General features: G+C 36.0%; 2 protein-coding genes across 21 annotated transcripts in view; both read right to left on the reverse strand.

The window, feature by feature from the left end:
* Positions 1-24: 24 nt before the first annotated feature.
* Positions 25-2,942, reverse strand: LOC123676577 (low molecular weight phosphotyrosine protein phosphatase-like). Of its 2 annotated transcripts, none has more exons than XM_045612567.1 (4): positions 2,772-2,942; positions 496-683; positions 274-441; positions 25-187 (listed from the first exon to the last, which is right to left on the reverse strand). In XM_045612567.1, exons 1-4 carry the CDS (start codon positions 2,803-2,805, stop codon positions 107-109), a joined length of 471 nt encoding a protein of 156 aa, XP_045468523.1. In that variant the 5' UTR covers positions 2,806-2,942; the 3' UTR covers positions 25-106. The 2 variants fall into 2 exon arrangements, with proteins under 2 accessions (XP_045468523.1, XP_045468522.1); XM_045612566.1 differs by lacking the exon at positions 2,772-2,942 and adding an exon at positions 739-896.
* Positions 2,943-2,987: 45 nt separating this feature from the next.
* The window catches only part of LOC123676572 (mitogen-activated protein kinase-binding protein 1), a 127,763-nt gene continuing 116,035 nt past the window's right edge, over positions 2,988-14,715 (reverse strand). For 10 of the 19 annotated variants that reach the window (XM_045612550.1, XM_045612553.1, XM_045612552.1 and 7 more), the window contains 13 exons: positions 14,538-14,687; positions 13,811-13,986; positions 13,670-13,755; positions 12,504-12,664; positions 12,301-12,445; positions 12,095-12,245; positions 11,877-12,037; positions 10,397-10,490; positions 7,427-7,534; positions 6,824-7,051; positions 6,559-6,723; positions 6,127-6,234; positions 3,217-5,423 (listed from right to left, as the gene is read on the reverse strand). In XM_045612550.1, the coding sequence (XP_045468506.1) occupies positions 5,047-5,423; positions 6,127-6,234; positions 6,559-6,723; positions 6,824-7,051; positions 7,427-7,534; positions 10,397-10,490; positions 11,877-12,037; positions 12,095-12,245; positions 12,301-12,445; positions 12,504-12,664; positions 13,670-13,755; positions 13,811-13,986; positions 14,538-14,687 (2,110 nt within the window). In that variant the 3' untranslated portion in view covers positions 3,217-5,046. Of the gene's footprint in view, positions 3,156-3,216; positions 5,424-6,126; positions 6,235-6,558; positions 6,724-6,823; positions 7,052-7,426; positions 7,535-10,396; positions 10,491-11,876; positions 12,038-12,094; positions 12,246-12,300; positions 12,446-12,503; positions 12,665-13,669; positions 13,756-13,810; positions 13,987-14,537; positions 14,688-14,715 lie in introns of those variants that run through there. The other 9 variants (XM_045612557.1, XM_045612545.1, XM_045612558.1 and 6 more) reach the window with 5 other exon arrangements.

Consider the following 14,715-nt stretch of genomic DNA (forward strand, 5'->3'; position numbering starts at 1 on the left):
ATGTCAAAATTTTGATATATGATAAAGATTTTGCATATTTTTTATTAGTTTACCATTTTACAAAACTTTTGCTTCCATTCAATCTAAATTCAAAAGTATGAAACTCTCATGAATGTTGCTCAAGAAATGCTGTACAAGATCTCAAGCATTGTTGGTAACATTTCTTGAAACCTTCAGCACCAGAATCCTAGAAATCAAAATTATGAAAAAATTTCCCTCTATAATGCAGTGTTGTTATTTAGACTAGCATAATAACAAGCAATTAACACTTACATAATAAGGATCTCTAATGATTCGTTCTCCTTCTGGATCATAATCGCCAAGGAGACCAATTGTGGCTTTGCAGTTTGGATTTTGATTCGCCATTCCTTTCAAATCTGAAATATTTTCTTCATCCATGCCAAAGATGAAATCAAAAGTTTCGAAATCTTTTTGACTGACCTGAACAAATTACTATTTTAGTCATTAGGCAAGGACTTATAAGAATGGTATTACCTGACGAGCTTTATTATTATATGATATCCCCTGATTTTTCATTGTTAGAAGGGCTCTGTGATCGGGAGATTTTCCGATATGGTAACCTGCAACTGCCGCACTGTCTACCATCCATTGGGAACTCAATCCTTTTTCTTTAGTGATATGTTGGAAAACTCCTTCTGCGATTGGAGATCTACATATATTGCCTACAAATTGTTTCATTAATCATGAAATACATATTATAAATTAAGTTTAACCGACCAAGACAAACCATCAAAACCTTTTTTTTCTCAGACATATTGATTGAATTTTACTTTCTCATATAATTTACAAACTTGTAATTTATTCCCACTTTTATGGTTATTTTTTTTAGTTTTGACAGCATTAAATATTCATAGATTAACAAGAGCAGTAATAACAGCTGATTACAGATAACTTTAATCTATGACTGTGTAGGTCCTCAATTCCATATTCAAATAATTAAAAATTATAGGGTAAATGCACTGGTTCTCGACCAGTTAACAGAAACATCGATTTCAAGCACGATTTTTTCACACATAAATTTATCAAATTTTCATGGTGTTGGTGTTCATCGATTCTTTGGCGAGTTTTAAATGATTTGTCATATAATTTTAAGCGTTCTTTACGCATTAAACCTTTGAAATGTGAAAACATATAGAAAATCTCAATAACCTTCGGTTTTCGACCACGCCGCAGAGTTCTCGACCATTTTTGTGTTAGTTTTCGACCACTAATAATAGTGGCCGCTCCACTTAAAAATTTTATAAGAAACTTTAAAGCGAGAAGAGTGATTAGTACTTATTTTCGTACCGTACCATCGACATCACTACCTATCACTCAGATGAGGTAATCAAGTAAGAAACACTCGAAACGTAAAAAAAAAATATTTTGCAAAAGTTTCCACTTTCTATAAATATTTCAAAATAGCAACTCATACAACATTATTTGGTTATTTTGCTCTTAATATCTATTTAGAAACTAATGAGTAAATAAAATATAAAACACCGACCACCAGTGGTCGAGAATTAAATACAATCAAATTTGTTCTCGACCGCGAATAAATAAAGGGTAGAAATAAGTGTTTCAACGTTAATTCGGTGGTCGAAAACTAATATTCAGAAAGTAAATATATAAATGAATCAGGGTATCGAAAAAAAAGGAAAATGATCCAACAGAAATATATCTGTTGAAATAAACAATTATTGAAGTAACACATTGGTTCTCGACCACTTTGGTCGAGAAATAAAAGATACAAATTTTCCAATACCAGTTCGCGACCGCCGAATAATGAACAAAAAAATATACATTTATTGGCTTCTTGATTGAAATACACTCAAAAATATATCTTATAGTTGATATGGAACAAAATATACACACATAATTCATTTAAAATAAGAAATAATTACTATTTTCTGGTCATATATCACAAAGCACTTTTATAAGAGAGGACGAGAAAGAACCCTTTTCTATGATAGACGATTATAAACTAATTTTTAGCGCAAAAACTTTGATCTATACCACTACTATGCAAACTATCTTGGAAGGGTAGAATGGTCGAGAACACGTACCGCGAAAATATTTTGCACTACATGATATATTTTTATTATTATTTTATCTCAAATCACGGAATGGTCGAGAACCAGTGCCGGTCGGCTAACCAGTGCATTTACCCTAATTGCTTTCAGCAAGTTTAGTATTATCATATTTACTCTTTCTTTGGATGTTATCAAAATTTTTTGTTGTCTGAAAATAATGCGTTTGATACCAAAATTGGAAAATCAACATTTGTGTTCAATAATAATAGAAAAACTTTTTTCTATTTGAACAGTGTGTTGAGAATAAAGCGTTTGAGGTTTTTAATTTATAGAAACTCTTGACTAATTCAATTCTTGAAATTTGATGTTATTCACTACTAATCATAATGTAGGAATAAAACTCCGAATATCTTTATATGGTCTTACCTCATTGAAAGAATATGCACCAATAGTCAAATATGTACCTTGCATAATGCTCAACAATAATATTAACGAAACATAATCAGCCTGTAACTTTAAATCAATAGAAATGAACCCATCGAATTAGAATTGTTCCAAAGTGGTATTCTTTAACTCGTGTAGAATTACTATGGACATCAATTACGTTATACATAGATAGAAGAAGAATTGGATATAGTATACCAAATTTAGACACGATAGAAGTGAAACACTCTGATTTCTCATATTAGGATCTGATTCGTTCTTTTCTATTCGAGCTACAGAATATCCACGACTCACCTGGGACTAGAACTCTGGCTCCAATAATGTACATTCACCAATGATCTAATAATATGTATATAGTACATTGCCGACTATGTACTATATTTCACTCCTATGCTACAGTCGATTAATCCGTGAAGGTTAATTGACTGTAACATATGTTCGCATCATCTGACTGGAACATTTTATTGGTTTTACATATTGCACTAATAATACTTTTCTATCATTCGTTGAAATTCAAACTTCTTTATCTTCTTATTCATGGTCATTGTACCAGAAACTTAACCTATCTCTCAATGTTTTAGTTCTGTACTGCATGTTCACCAAAGGGCCTCATGGGCTCATCTATGTATTATTAGACACATTAGGATTTTTTAATATCTTAGTTGTGTGCTCTGATATCTGGAATGAAAAGAATTTGAAGAAAATTCACAAGAAAGTAAAGGGAAGAAAAGGTAGATGATAAAATGAATCAATTTGTTAATTTATTTTCATAATTACATTTGAAATTACAGTCTAAATTACAAATATCATAAAGGGACGACCCTACCTGTAAAAATATTTTACAAATTGCTTAAAAGAACTTCTGGTACCGACACACAAAATATACAGAAAACGGAACATACCTCAATTCCTGATTCCTTTGTTATGACATTATTCGACTAATTTGGCTACATTTTCAGTACATAATATTCAACAGCCATTAGTATGGAATGGATTATTTAAGAAATTATATAGTACAATTTAAAATACTTCAACAATTAAAAACGATTATTCATTATAAATAATTAAAATGAATAAAGAAAGCACAATGAACATTTCACATTGATACTCTTGAAGAAATTCCAATTTTTATTTCCTTCAAGTATAAACCCTGCTCTGAAACTGGAGGCTAAAATTTCTAGTATATCATGAAAACATGTTAAGATTGAAATTCTCTGAAAACTTTATTACACGTATTGGCACTTTCAGCAATTAATTTTTTCTTCACAATTATAAGAGGCCAATTTAAACTTTCAACATTTTGATGTGTGAAACAGTTGAACTCTCTTGAAAACGTTCTTCAATTACATTTCATATAATGGAAATGGAAGGAAAAAGGTTCGAATAGAAAGAAGAGAGTAAAGGAAGACAAAAATCTCGCTAATGAAAATTAGGGGGACATATCGAAGTAAATTTGAGGTAATGAAAATTCAAATATTTAGTATGATTTGGCGATTCTTCACCTTTTATGAGGAAAATTCAAAGGTTGGGCTCGCGCATTTATATTGACTTCATTTGAAAATTTTACACTGCCTCTGTAAACAATTCTTTCGTACTTATACCAATCAATACAATAACACAGATTAATAAGTGTAAAATGCATGAAATATAAAACACAACACCTACCAATTCTCAATAATAAATACTTCAAAACCTGTAATACTATAGCATAACGTTGAAGATTCCTCAATGGCATTAATTCAAAGCGATTAGTTTAAAGTGGCGTACATTTGATGTTTGTGAATGTGGAGACAGGAAAAATTTTTCATATTTTAGAGGTTACATTTCCATTTTTATTTCTGAAAATTGTTGAAAGACTGTCTTACAGAACTAAGAGGTATATAGAAGTGAAATACCTATGAGATTTATAAATATAAAGATTTATTATCATGTCCAAAATTAGAAGCTTTACTGAAATATTCTATAGACTTTATTTTAAGCTTAAGCTGAAACAGTGCATCAGTCATCAAAACTGGTACTTTTTGAATAAATTGTTAGTAAATTGGATTCGTAATCCGATAAATTCAATAATTTCAAGAGATTATTTTTGAATATGTACATACAATTATTTTATAATGTTAGAAATGGCTTAAGTGGGTACTAAACTTCTGTATACCTTCTTAGTCACATTTACTATATTTCTGAACAATATTGCTTGATAACCAACCTTATTATTAGGACGGCAGCAGTAAAATCACATCTATGAAAGAGACATTTTATCAAAACAGCATAGATGCAGAGATTAAGAATAAACAAGACGACAAATGTCTCTTGCAAAAGATAGATTAGAGAATATTCAATGGCAAAGCTTATTATTGACAGAAGCACAGATGTTGCTTGAATCTCCAACGCCTCATTTTGAAACTATATCACACACCTTTAACAAACATTCAACACTAAATTACGTTCGAAAAATGGGAGTAACTTGTAAACGGGGGAGAGAGAGATTCGTTTAAAACTTATAACACACGCTAGAGGACGATCAGTCAAAAAATCACAGTAAAAAAATTGGCGGTTCGAGGTTCCGCGATCACATGTTTGAGTTGTGGATCTTCTGTTGCACCATGTCAAGCAGAATGTCCGAGTACTGTTCCATCATCGTCACTATGGAGCTATGACTGTTAGAGCCTTTGGTGACTAAATCGTTCAACTTCTTCACAGTGTCCGTCTGGTTGACGTCGATGTTACCGTTGTTCTGCTTTAATTTCTTGAAGATACAGTCGTGCAACACTTTATGCGTGCGCACGATAGACAGCTCGAGTTTGCGAACTGCGTCCTCCCTATCGGCGCTGTCGCCAGATGAATCGCCTGTGATCTCAGAGTCGTTCAGCCTATTGTACAATTCAACCACATTATTGGCAGCAACCGTCAGCTGGGAAATGACTTCTTCACTCTTGTTGTTGGACACTGAAACAATACTGTTTCAGAAGGAGTACACTCAATTGATTTCAAGTGCAAAATAACGCTATGGGATAGCAGATAGATAACATCCAATTCAATCATAACCTCAATAGCAGACAAAGTATTATTTATTCATTTAATCCAAAGTGTATAGGCACACCTGTTGCTCTTAAGGAAGTATTTACTTCAGTAACAAATATGCTATTTTTCAAAGTGATGGAATGAGGTGTGAGCATGATCATTTAAGCAGAGTGTTAAGTTTGTAGACTGTGCAAAAAAGACACAAAAAGCAAAACATAAAAGCCACATAGCGATAAAATAAATTTAAGGAAGAAAAATTAATCATATAATCCACATACAATTATATTCAGATCAATTTTAAAAATATCAAAACCAATTAATGATTAATGTTCTTCCATAAATTCTTGAAATGATTAGTATTCTGTTATAAAAAGCCATGCTTACGGTTATTGTAACAGTACTAAGTAAACTACACCACTAATTGATATGATACACTTATAAACAACACTTGAACTACACTATTATTTATATAGGGGTTATATCTCATTTATTGCTGTTTATCCACATCAATATTTACGAGTCTTGCCATTAGAGAAAACAGCACTTTGAAAAGCACAAACGAAAAATAAGCAGCGAACTCAAGCGCAGGTAGTAAGGTATTACAGCGTTTTAACGATGTTAGACTTACGCTCTACAAGAGTCTGGTCAGCATTTTCTGAAGTCAAATTCAAATCATCACTAGTCATACTAGCTTCTAAAGTTGGTAATCTTTCGAAGTGAATGGTATGTCTATTGGCTACAAGAGAATTCGTAATAGTTATATGGGGAAAAAAACACAGATATAAAACTTTGAAGCATAGGCTATAAAATTTTCAAAATAACATGAAATGAGGAAGAATATGAGTAGCTGAAATTAATTATATTGAAGAAAATTCACCAACACCAATTTCAACCACTCAGATACCTAGTTGATAACCAACACCATGAAGAAAAAAATTATGACCTTCATAATTTTTGTCACCATTGTTATATGAAAAATACGTTATATTTACAAGGAAACATTTTCAAATAATATGATTTCTACTCCTCAATTAAAAACAGGAGTTTACGCTCTTTTTACCTCGCATCTTCTCTTTGTTGTTCAGAAACCTTCTAGGAACAACTGAAGGATGTCCATTCTCGAAACTACCTTGCCTATTTCTCGGAGGCACAACTGGTTTCACAACTGGTTCCAACTCCTCATCCGATGTTGATATATTGTCCACACCAACAGTATTTAGATTATCTAGAAAATTTGAAATAAATATATTGGGAATTCACCACATAAGGCTTAATTCAAAACATCTTAAATTCGAACAATACTTGGAAGATGATATCATACTTACTCGTTGAATAAGATTGTTTTTTCCTGTTCTGCAGATTCTTGTTGTTGATCTTGTTATGGGAACTTATCGTCGGTCTCATCAACCTGGACACCTTCTTGTCATGGGAATCATTGTCTGAATCGGACTGGTTAAGACCTCCACTGGACCTGCTTCTAGTGATGGCATTGTTCTTTACGTATCTAGTATTATTCCTTGGAACGTGTGAAGGTGGAGCTTTTTTGCCCGAAACTACAAACACAGAAGAAGGTTTTATTTATGAGAATTTAACGCATTTCCAAGGATGAAGAACATTCTGCTTCAAAAAGAAACTATGTTCTTCTCAACACAGAATGCGTGACCTTCGATTCAGGTTTTTAGCGATGAAGGATGAAAATTAATGGGTGAGACTATTGATCATGCTTGCAAATGTGTATACAAGAAGCGGAAAACCAAATGACGGCAATAAACAGTTTGTAACGATATCGCCCCATCGAACCTTCATTCGACAATATATCTTTATTAAAAATAGAACATTTCGGGTCTCAGATCTGACTGTTGAATGCCCCTTAATCGAAAATTAGGTGCCTAGGAGAGATACCGTAACAAAACTGGCTATTTACTTACTGGGTTCGTTTTTGCGTTTGTAATTCGTCGCTTTTTGCATACTAAGATCGCTGAGACTACAAGATCTTCGCAAGCTGCTGTCTGGGCTGCTTTCGTCTAAATAATTTGCTGTAAACATGCATTATGAAACTCAAAAAACAAATCTACAATACCTTGGACAAATTACTATCATGTTTAGTGGATTATGTACCAATCATCCTTTAAAGTTTCAGTATAACAACAACTAAAGATTGAACATTTGAAGAGATTCAGATGCAGATTCTTTTTTGAAGTAACGACAGGATTAAAAAGATGTAAATAGAAGATTCCAAGAGAGTACCAAATCCACCAGAATTTCATTTCTACTCCAACCATTATTGTAGATTGATTTCATGCATTAAAGCTACTTTAATAAGCGAAAAAAGAGGTAGGTGGAAAGAGGGGAAGACAGCTTCACGACAACATTCATCTTGTGCAACACGTGGGGGTAAACATCGAACATGCCCATTGATCAACTGTTCTAGTCACCTTCCGATGTTTGAACTGCCAAGGGCTTTGAGGCTTTTCCATTATTCTCGACGTTGACTACTTTGGGTTCGTGGTTCAGTCTCCTCTCCACGAATGTAGGTAGGCTCAGGTTACGCCTCCTGAACTGGATGGGCGTGGCTTGGAGGCTGGTTAAGTCGTTGTAGAAGCTCTGGGAGGTTTTGAAGCTCTCGTACATGCTAGATAGGGCGTGGACCTTACCGCGTGATATGTTCTTCTTGAACACCTCCACCAGACTGTTTATCTTGTGAACTTTGCGTTGGATCTCGTTCAGAATTTTAATGTTCTCCAAGGCGAATTGGATTCTGTCGTCTGGATAATGTCTGGGAAAGGTATTCTCCAGTTTGGAAGCAGCCATGTTCGTGGTTTTGGAGATGGTTTCCATCCAGATGTTCCTGGAATCGATCTCTAAACTGTCGAACATTCTGTCGTCTTTGGGTACGTTTAAATTGACCTCAAGAGAATCCTGCTCCATCTTTGAATTTGTGAGTGTTTTATCTAAACTATCATAAAGCTCGTTTAAAAAATTGACATTAGTATTGGGTGCTCTATTGGCGCTTTCTAAATCTACTTCCGAATATTTTTCCTTGTACGAAACTTCTATGTCGTTCTGTTCTCTGACCTTTTCTCTATTATTTTTTGTCTTCCCGTAGAAATCCTCTTTCTTTATGTATTCATATGAAGTTTTAGTCTTCCTGGTCTTGGAACTATGACGCCTCACCGCTTTTGGTGGTTTGTGCGCAATTTTTTCATTACCTATTGGACTCTTGGTGAATAGGTGCCTATCTAAGCTGGAAGTCTCTTGGATATGTTTGTTTATGTTTTTTTCGAAATTTTTCAAAGTTTTTATATTGACGGTCTTGTTAGCGTTTGAGGTCTCGTATATTTCGATGTTTGGTTCTAATCTGTTGTTCAAGATATTGCAATACTTGCTTTTGTACTGTTTATTTTTACTCTCCAATGAAGGTATGTACATCTTGACGTTAGACATCGATACCGTTTTCGGTTGCTGCTTATCCTTATTGCTATGTCTAGGTATGTTCTCCTGATCTACCTTAATACTTGGTTTCTGTCGCTGGCCGGAATCTATGAAATAAGCTATATTCTTTTTCAACTCTCGTCTCAAATCCGTCTGCGCTATGCTAGCTTCGAACTTAAGTAGTTTCCGTTGGAACTCTTCACTAGCCTTGGATTTTTTCTGTACCAGTTCCTCTGGCGTGGCGAAATCCGTCTGAGTTTGTGTGGTCTTTAACGTTTTCGCCATCTTCACCGGGGACAGTTGGTACGAAGTACCTTCTTGAGGATTAGGACAATCTTGGCACAAATTGGTATCGAAACTCTTCAACAAAGAGGAGGAACAAGTAAGGAACTGATCGTGACAGCTGGTGCTGTGTTTGGGACTCCTCTGTGGAGTTTTTTGCCCGAGAAAGAGGACTTCGAGAGGAGCTGATTTACAATCTGACTCGTTAGACAGAATGCTTTCCATGCTATTATAGTTGCTTTTCCTCAAGTTATCATCGAGAAGGTTCTCTTCGGAAAGGATGCTATCTTGGGAAGACTTAATGTTCTGGTTGAGATAGAAACTCTCGCTCTTTGGCATCTCCGGCTCGTAGTAATCGTCCTCGTCGTACTTGTAGATCTCGTTGTTTGACATGCATCGTCTGGGAGGTATTACCGATTTAATCTTTTTGTTACAGGCAGAAAGGAAGCTGTACTCTTCCAGGGAATCCGAACTAAAATTACCCTCCTCCTCTTCAACCAAGTGCCTGCTTTTTGGAACCTCCAGGAATACCTTCTCCGGTTTTTCCAACCTGGTATCGAAGTGTCTCTCGATCTGATCGTAGGTCTTGTTGAACTTTTCAGAAAACTTTTCAATATCACTGCAGATTTTCTTCAGGCCGTCATCGGTCGATTCCTGAACATCCACGAAGTAACTGAAGGACTTTCGATTAGCGTGCTCCTTTTCGGAAGCCTTTTTAAGTTCCACGTAGTCGGAGAATTGTCTCTCCTCGCTGACAGGCGACACAGGCAATGACTTGTGCAGCTTATACTTGGAAAAGGTTTTGTCCAATCTGAGCTTTCTTGGGCGACTGTCCGTTGTGGACTTGATGATGTCGCTCAGCTTCACAGTACCTAAATTCGTATCTAAGTCTACGGTGGCGGCGGTGGAAGAGGAGGTGGTGTCAGTTGCCGTGGAAGGCAGGTTACCGAAGATGTGTGAAAGCTGTGAGGTGTTCTTGGCGATGTCCCTCATGTAGCAACCGCACAGCTGCAGGTCAGCCGGCACGGAAGAGCTAGACGGCAAGACCTGTCCGCTGACGGTCGCAGTGTTAGTCATGTTAGGATAGTATGAGAAATTGCTACCGTTAAAGAAGTAAGGATTAATGTCTGGACCACAAAAGCAATTGTTAATGTAGGAAGCATCTCTGGTCGCGACGGGATTACCTTGCTGTTTGTTTGTCTGCCATTTGTCCCTCTCTGGTATGTGGGAAAGGTCATGGATGGACTGGCTGTACCTCAGCGGGGTAGAGTGACCCACCTGAAAGAGTCAAAGTAGGCGTTATCATACGTTAACGGTGCTTGTAACACCCCCGATGTGCAGTATCGTGCTTGATTGATGTGAAATCAAAATTGTTATGTTACCGTTGCTGAGTTGAAGTATGAAGATTTCGTTTATATAATGTTTTACCGGCTTCTTTGATATTTTTGTTATTTATTCTTCGGTTGTAGTTATGTTTGATGGATGAGTCGTAAATCCATCAGATAATTTTTTCCACCAGGAGAAAGGAATTTCTAACCTTACTTCATTGATTTTACGGATATTTCAATTGTTATTTTTTTTTCAGTTAGAGCTGTGGAAAATGGGTATTCAAATTTATTATTTTTCTTCCTCGTCAATTCAAACCAAAATAATGCGTATATTTTCGATGGATATAATGTCACGTCAATCGCGTGGTGATATTCGTATAAGGTATATTCTAAATTATATTTCAATCCTAAAGTGGTTTTGAAAATAAGCAGTGATCTTGTTAAATTAGTAGATAAGATACGATATTGAATGTTTTAAACAGAACATTTTGATTCCATTCATGACGAATGTTTTATAATTAAAAAAATTCGAAAGATCTCTGATACCGACAAATCATTAATAACCTCTCAACTAGACTATACACTTTTTTTCGATTTATATACGAATTGTAATTAGAATTCTATGAAAATCAAATTCGTCTATAATGCAATATAACAATAGCAGTTGTGAAATCATAATTAAAGTGGAATACACGAAAAAAGTATCAATAAAAAGTATGACCTTGAAGAATTAAAGAAACAGTCCAGATCTCGTGCGATACAATCACAGTAATATAGCTAGTGCTGCAGTAAAAAGGACAACACATTTGTGAACATTCAAAACCTTAGTCCTTACCATAAACAAGATGGAAGGAAGTTTGACGTAATGTTCAAAATGACCAATATAATTACCAGAGTTGTTAAAACGATCATATATGTTTATCACTGGTAATTCCTAAAAATGAAATATTACGTCTAAAATATTGTAATTTACAACTATTAGATTTCATTTTTGCTAGTTTCCACTACAAGGCAGTGTTAGAGGGATTTAAAATCTAGTTTATTTTGTCATATGAGAAGTGAATAAACATATAAAATGCTATGACGATGGAAGATATGTATAAATGAAAATGATCATGCCAATTTTGAAAGGCACATAATTTTTTTTTTATGTAAGAATGCTGAGTGGAAACTCTGAATTCGAAAATCATTTATAGCCGAACTCTGCCATAAAACACCTTGGCAATTCACGCCGAACATCTAGATGAATCATGAATTGAAGTTTGGATTCGAAATAGAACTTTTTTTCCAAAGTTATTAAATTAAAATTCTATTTTCAGAAAGAAAAACAACTTACACTCTCCAATTTCTTTTTGGTCTCTGCAATCCTCTTGTGCAGCTCCTGTCTGACCTTCATTGTTTCGGGATCAGTCTTAGCCTGCTTGACGGCGTTGATAGCATCGCTATTCCTCTCAACACTTCTGGTCAAGAATTTCGAGGATATTGATGTCTTTCCTACTAAGAAAGAATTGATTAGTGAGCTGTAGAAATTTTGGGGACAGTTCATTAACTCACTTGGGGTCAATTCTGTCTCTGCTCCACTCATGCTCTCGAATGTGGTCTGGAAGAATTTCTCCCTGGAAGCCAATTGATCCAGGGACTCTGAGCTAACCGAGAATAGGGACATTGGGTTTCTGTCAGTGTTGTCACCGCTTGGTGTAGATGCCTAAACATTTTCGAAAGGTATATGAGGAAGTTTGAATAAATTCCGTAAAACTTACATCATCCTCATCATCATCAGAATCGTTGCTGTCAAAGTTTGGCTGAGGCAACTTAACATTCAAGGCAACCTTATTCTCTTTCTTTTTCCGTTGGGACTTTCTCAACTCGTCTGCATCTATATTGGTAACTGTGAACTCACTGCCACTACAAAGAAAATAATTTAGTAATATTGGAGCCGAGAGTCTTCTCTATTGAAGCATACCTTGGGGAATCTGCCTGTGCGGGATAGTACAGGTTCTTGTAATCATGATCAGAATCTATGTCTGCGTCGTGGGCTGCTGACTCGAAACCGGTATCGCTCATTGTGTCACCTCTCCTACGGCTTTCAAGGCGGCTGGTTATGACTGTCCTACTGCTGGATATCTTCAAGAAAGAGAAAACAATGAAACGAAAACCATGGACGTTTAAAAACTAACCAATAATTCACATGAGAAAAATATCATGATAATCCAAAACTTCAGTTGAATAAAAGACGGACATCAAGTCGAGTAAGTATTTAATATGGTTCTTAAATTCTTCAAAAATACATGTTTAGGGTTCTCGAAGTAGTCGCCTTTGACCGAATCTTCCAAACCACACATCTTGATGAGCTCTTTGTAGTTTCTTATGGCGAACTTGGACCTTGGGTGCTGGATTTTCTCCTGGGGTTTCGCGAGGGCGTCGTGATAACTTCGGAACTTGAGTCTTCGACTTGTACTTTGCTTGGGTATCGGCATGGATTTCGCCTTGGAGATCTGATCGGCGGAGGATAGAGGAGTTAATGATTTAGGACGGGAAGAGGAATAATAAAATATACAGGATCCATTATTATTAGGTGCGCAACTAAGTTCCTGATGTTTATTTAATAAATGGCTGCAGCAGTAAGTGCCTGTCGATTTTGACATACTCAAAACGTCATGAACCTAGCTTAGACAGATGGTAAACAAACTGTTTTAACACATTAGTGATTTTGTTTTGGCGTCATATACTTTTGGTTGTGTTAATATTTCTTATTTTGTTCCAAATAATTGTCATTTGAGAGAAATGTTGATTTTATTTTTGCATTCAATCCAAACGATGGATGAATCGCATCGAGAGCTTCAAAAAGTTTACTCCACCAGCTGTATTTCCCAGATATTGCACCATCAATTTATTACTAGCACCGGACGATGGCTCAAGGCTCATCAGCAGTTCAACTCATATGAAGACATCAAAAAATGGCCCCAAAATATGAACACTTTCATCGAAATGGTATTCTAGCTCTTCCAGAAAGAATGATTGAATTGAATGATTCATTGGTAACCGTTTTTTCTCAAGGTACATTTCTATCAAAAATCAAACAGCGGGAACTTAGTTGCGAACTTCAGAGTAAAACAATATAAAACTCACCTCTTTGAAGGCACTGATTTCCTTCCTCGTCTCGGTCGTACTCTCCAGGGAACTATCTTTTGAGCCGTCTGAATCGAACCTCTTGTCTGAAACATGTCAAAACGTTAATGTATTGACTTCACCGACTTCCCTTTCAAATACCTGAAGTGATAATATGGGGCACGCTAGGCACGAAGGTGTCCGAGTGCAAAACATTTTCCGCCCTCTGTGCCCACTTGCCTCTAGGTTGCGCTACGTTTTTAGTCATCGAAGGCGGCTGACTAGAATCTCCTGTGACGTGTTTCTTAGCCCACTGCGGTAGGTTACCTACGCTAAACCTGGAAGAAGTATCGAGATAATGATAGAGGTCTCAGTACTATAGAAGAGTGGGTAAAAACTATTTAAGGAAAATAGAATGTAGGCAGATGTACGTTTTTGAGGCTGAACTGATGAAAGTAAAGTTGTGTTGCGTTTTCTTGTTACTTTTAGATATTATTATCCGAATTTAATTCGATTAGTGAATATTGACTAGATATCGTAGACAAGGAATTTGAAGCTGAAGAACATTGAGAATTTACCGTTCGTCAAAATAATAAGAGATCTTTCAAACGAAATCACTTGCTGAATATTAGGTGACTTCAGTCAGACTGAAGGTTGTAATTTGTGACTGCGGCGGCTCAGTGTAGACAGCGCCAGTTAATTTTCAATGAACGGCACAAAAACGTGACGTGACAGATGTGCGTGAATCGACCTTTATTCCTCACAATATTCTGGGCCTCTAGGGACAAGTTGGACTGTCTGAAACCAGGGCTCTGGTCGTCATAAAACGGTGCTTCAAAACTAGTCCGTACCTCTGCTAAAACAAACTTACAGTACCGCAAAAACTCACCTGTAACTGAAGTCCTGCGCCGCGTTCTCGTTGAACTCGTAGTCTTCGCAGAACTCGTCCACCGATTTGCCTTGTCGCATGGCCTGCTGACTGAGCCTAGCGTGCATTGTGACCACCATGTCGTGGGGTATCTTCCACACGAATATGCACCTAGAAACAAGATACGACGATGAACTAA

Source organism: Harmonia axyridis, chromosome 3, assembly GCF_914767665.1.
Source record: "Harmonia axyridis chromosome 3, icHarAxyr1.1, whole genome shotgun sequence".
Taxonomy (NCBI): domain Eukaryota; kingdom Metazoa; phylum Arthropoda; class Insecta; order Coleoptera; family Coccinellidae; genus Harmonia; species Harmonia axyridis.

Coding starts and splice junctions, on each gene's coding strand:
- LOC123676577 (XM_045612566.1), bottom strand. CDS start 775: ATGTCTGAGAAAAAAAAGGTTTTGATGGTTTGTCTTG. Junction 684..738: donor GGTTTTGATGGTTTGTCTTG/GTCGGTTAAACT, acceptor AACAATTTGTAG/GCAATATATGTAGATCTCCA. Junction 442..495: donor ATAATAATAAAGCTCGTCAG/GTAATACCATTC, acceptor TAATTTGTTCAG/GTCAGTCAAAAAGATTTCGA.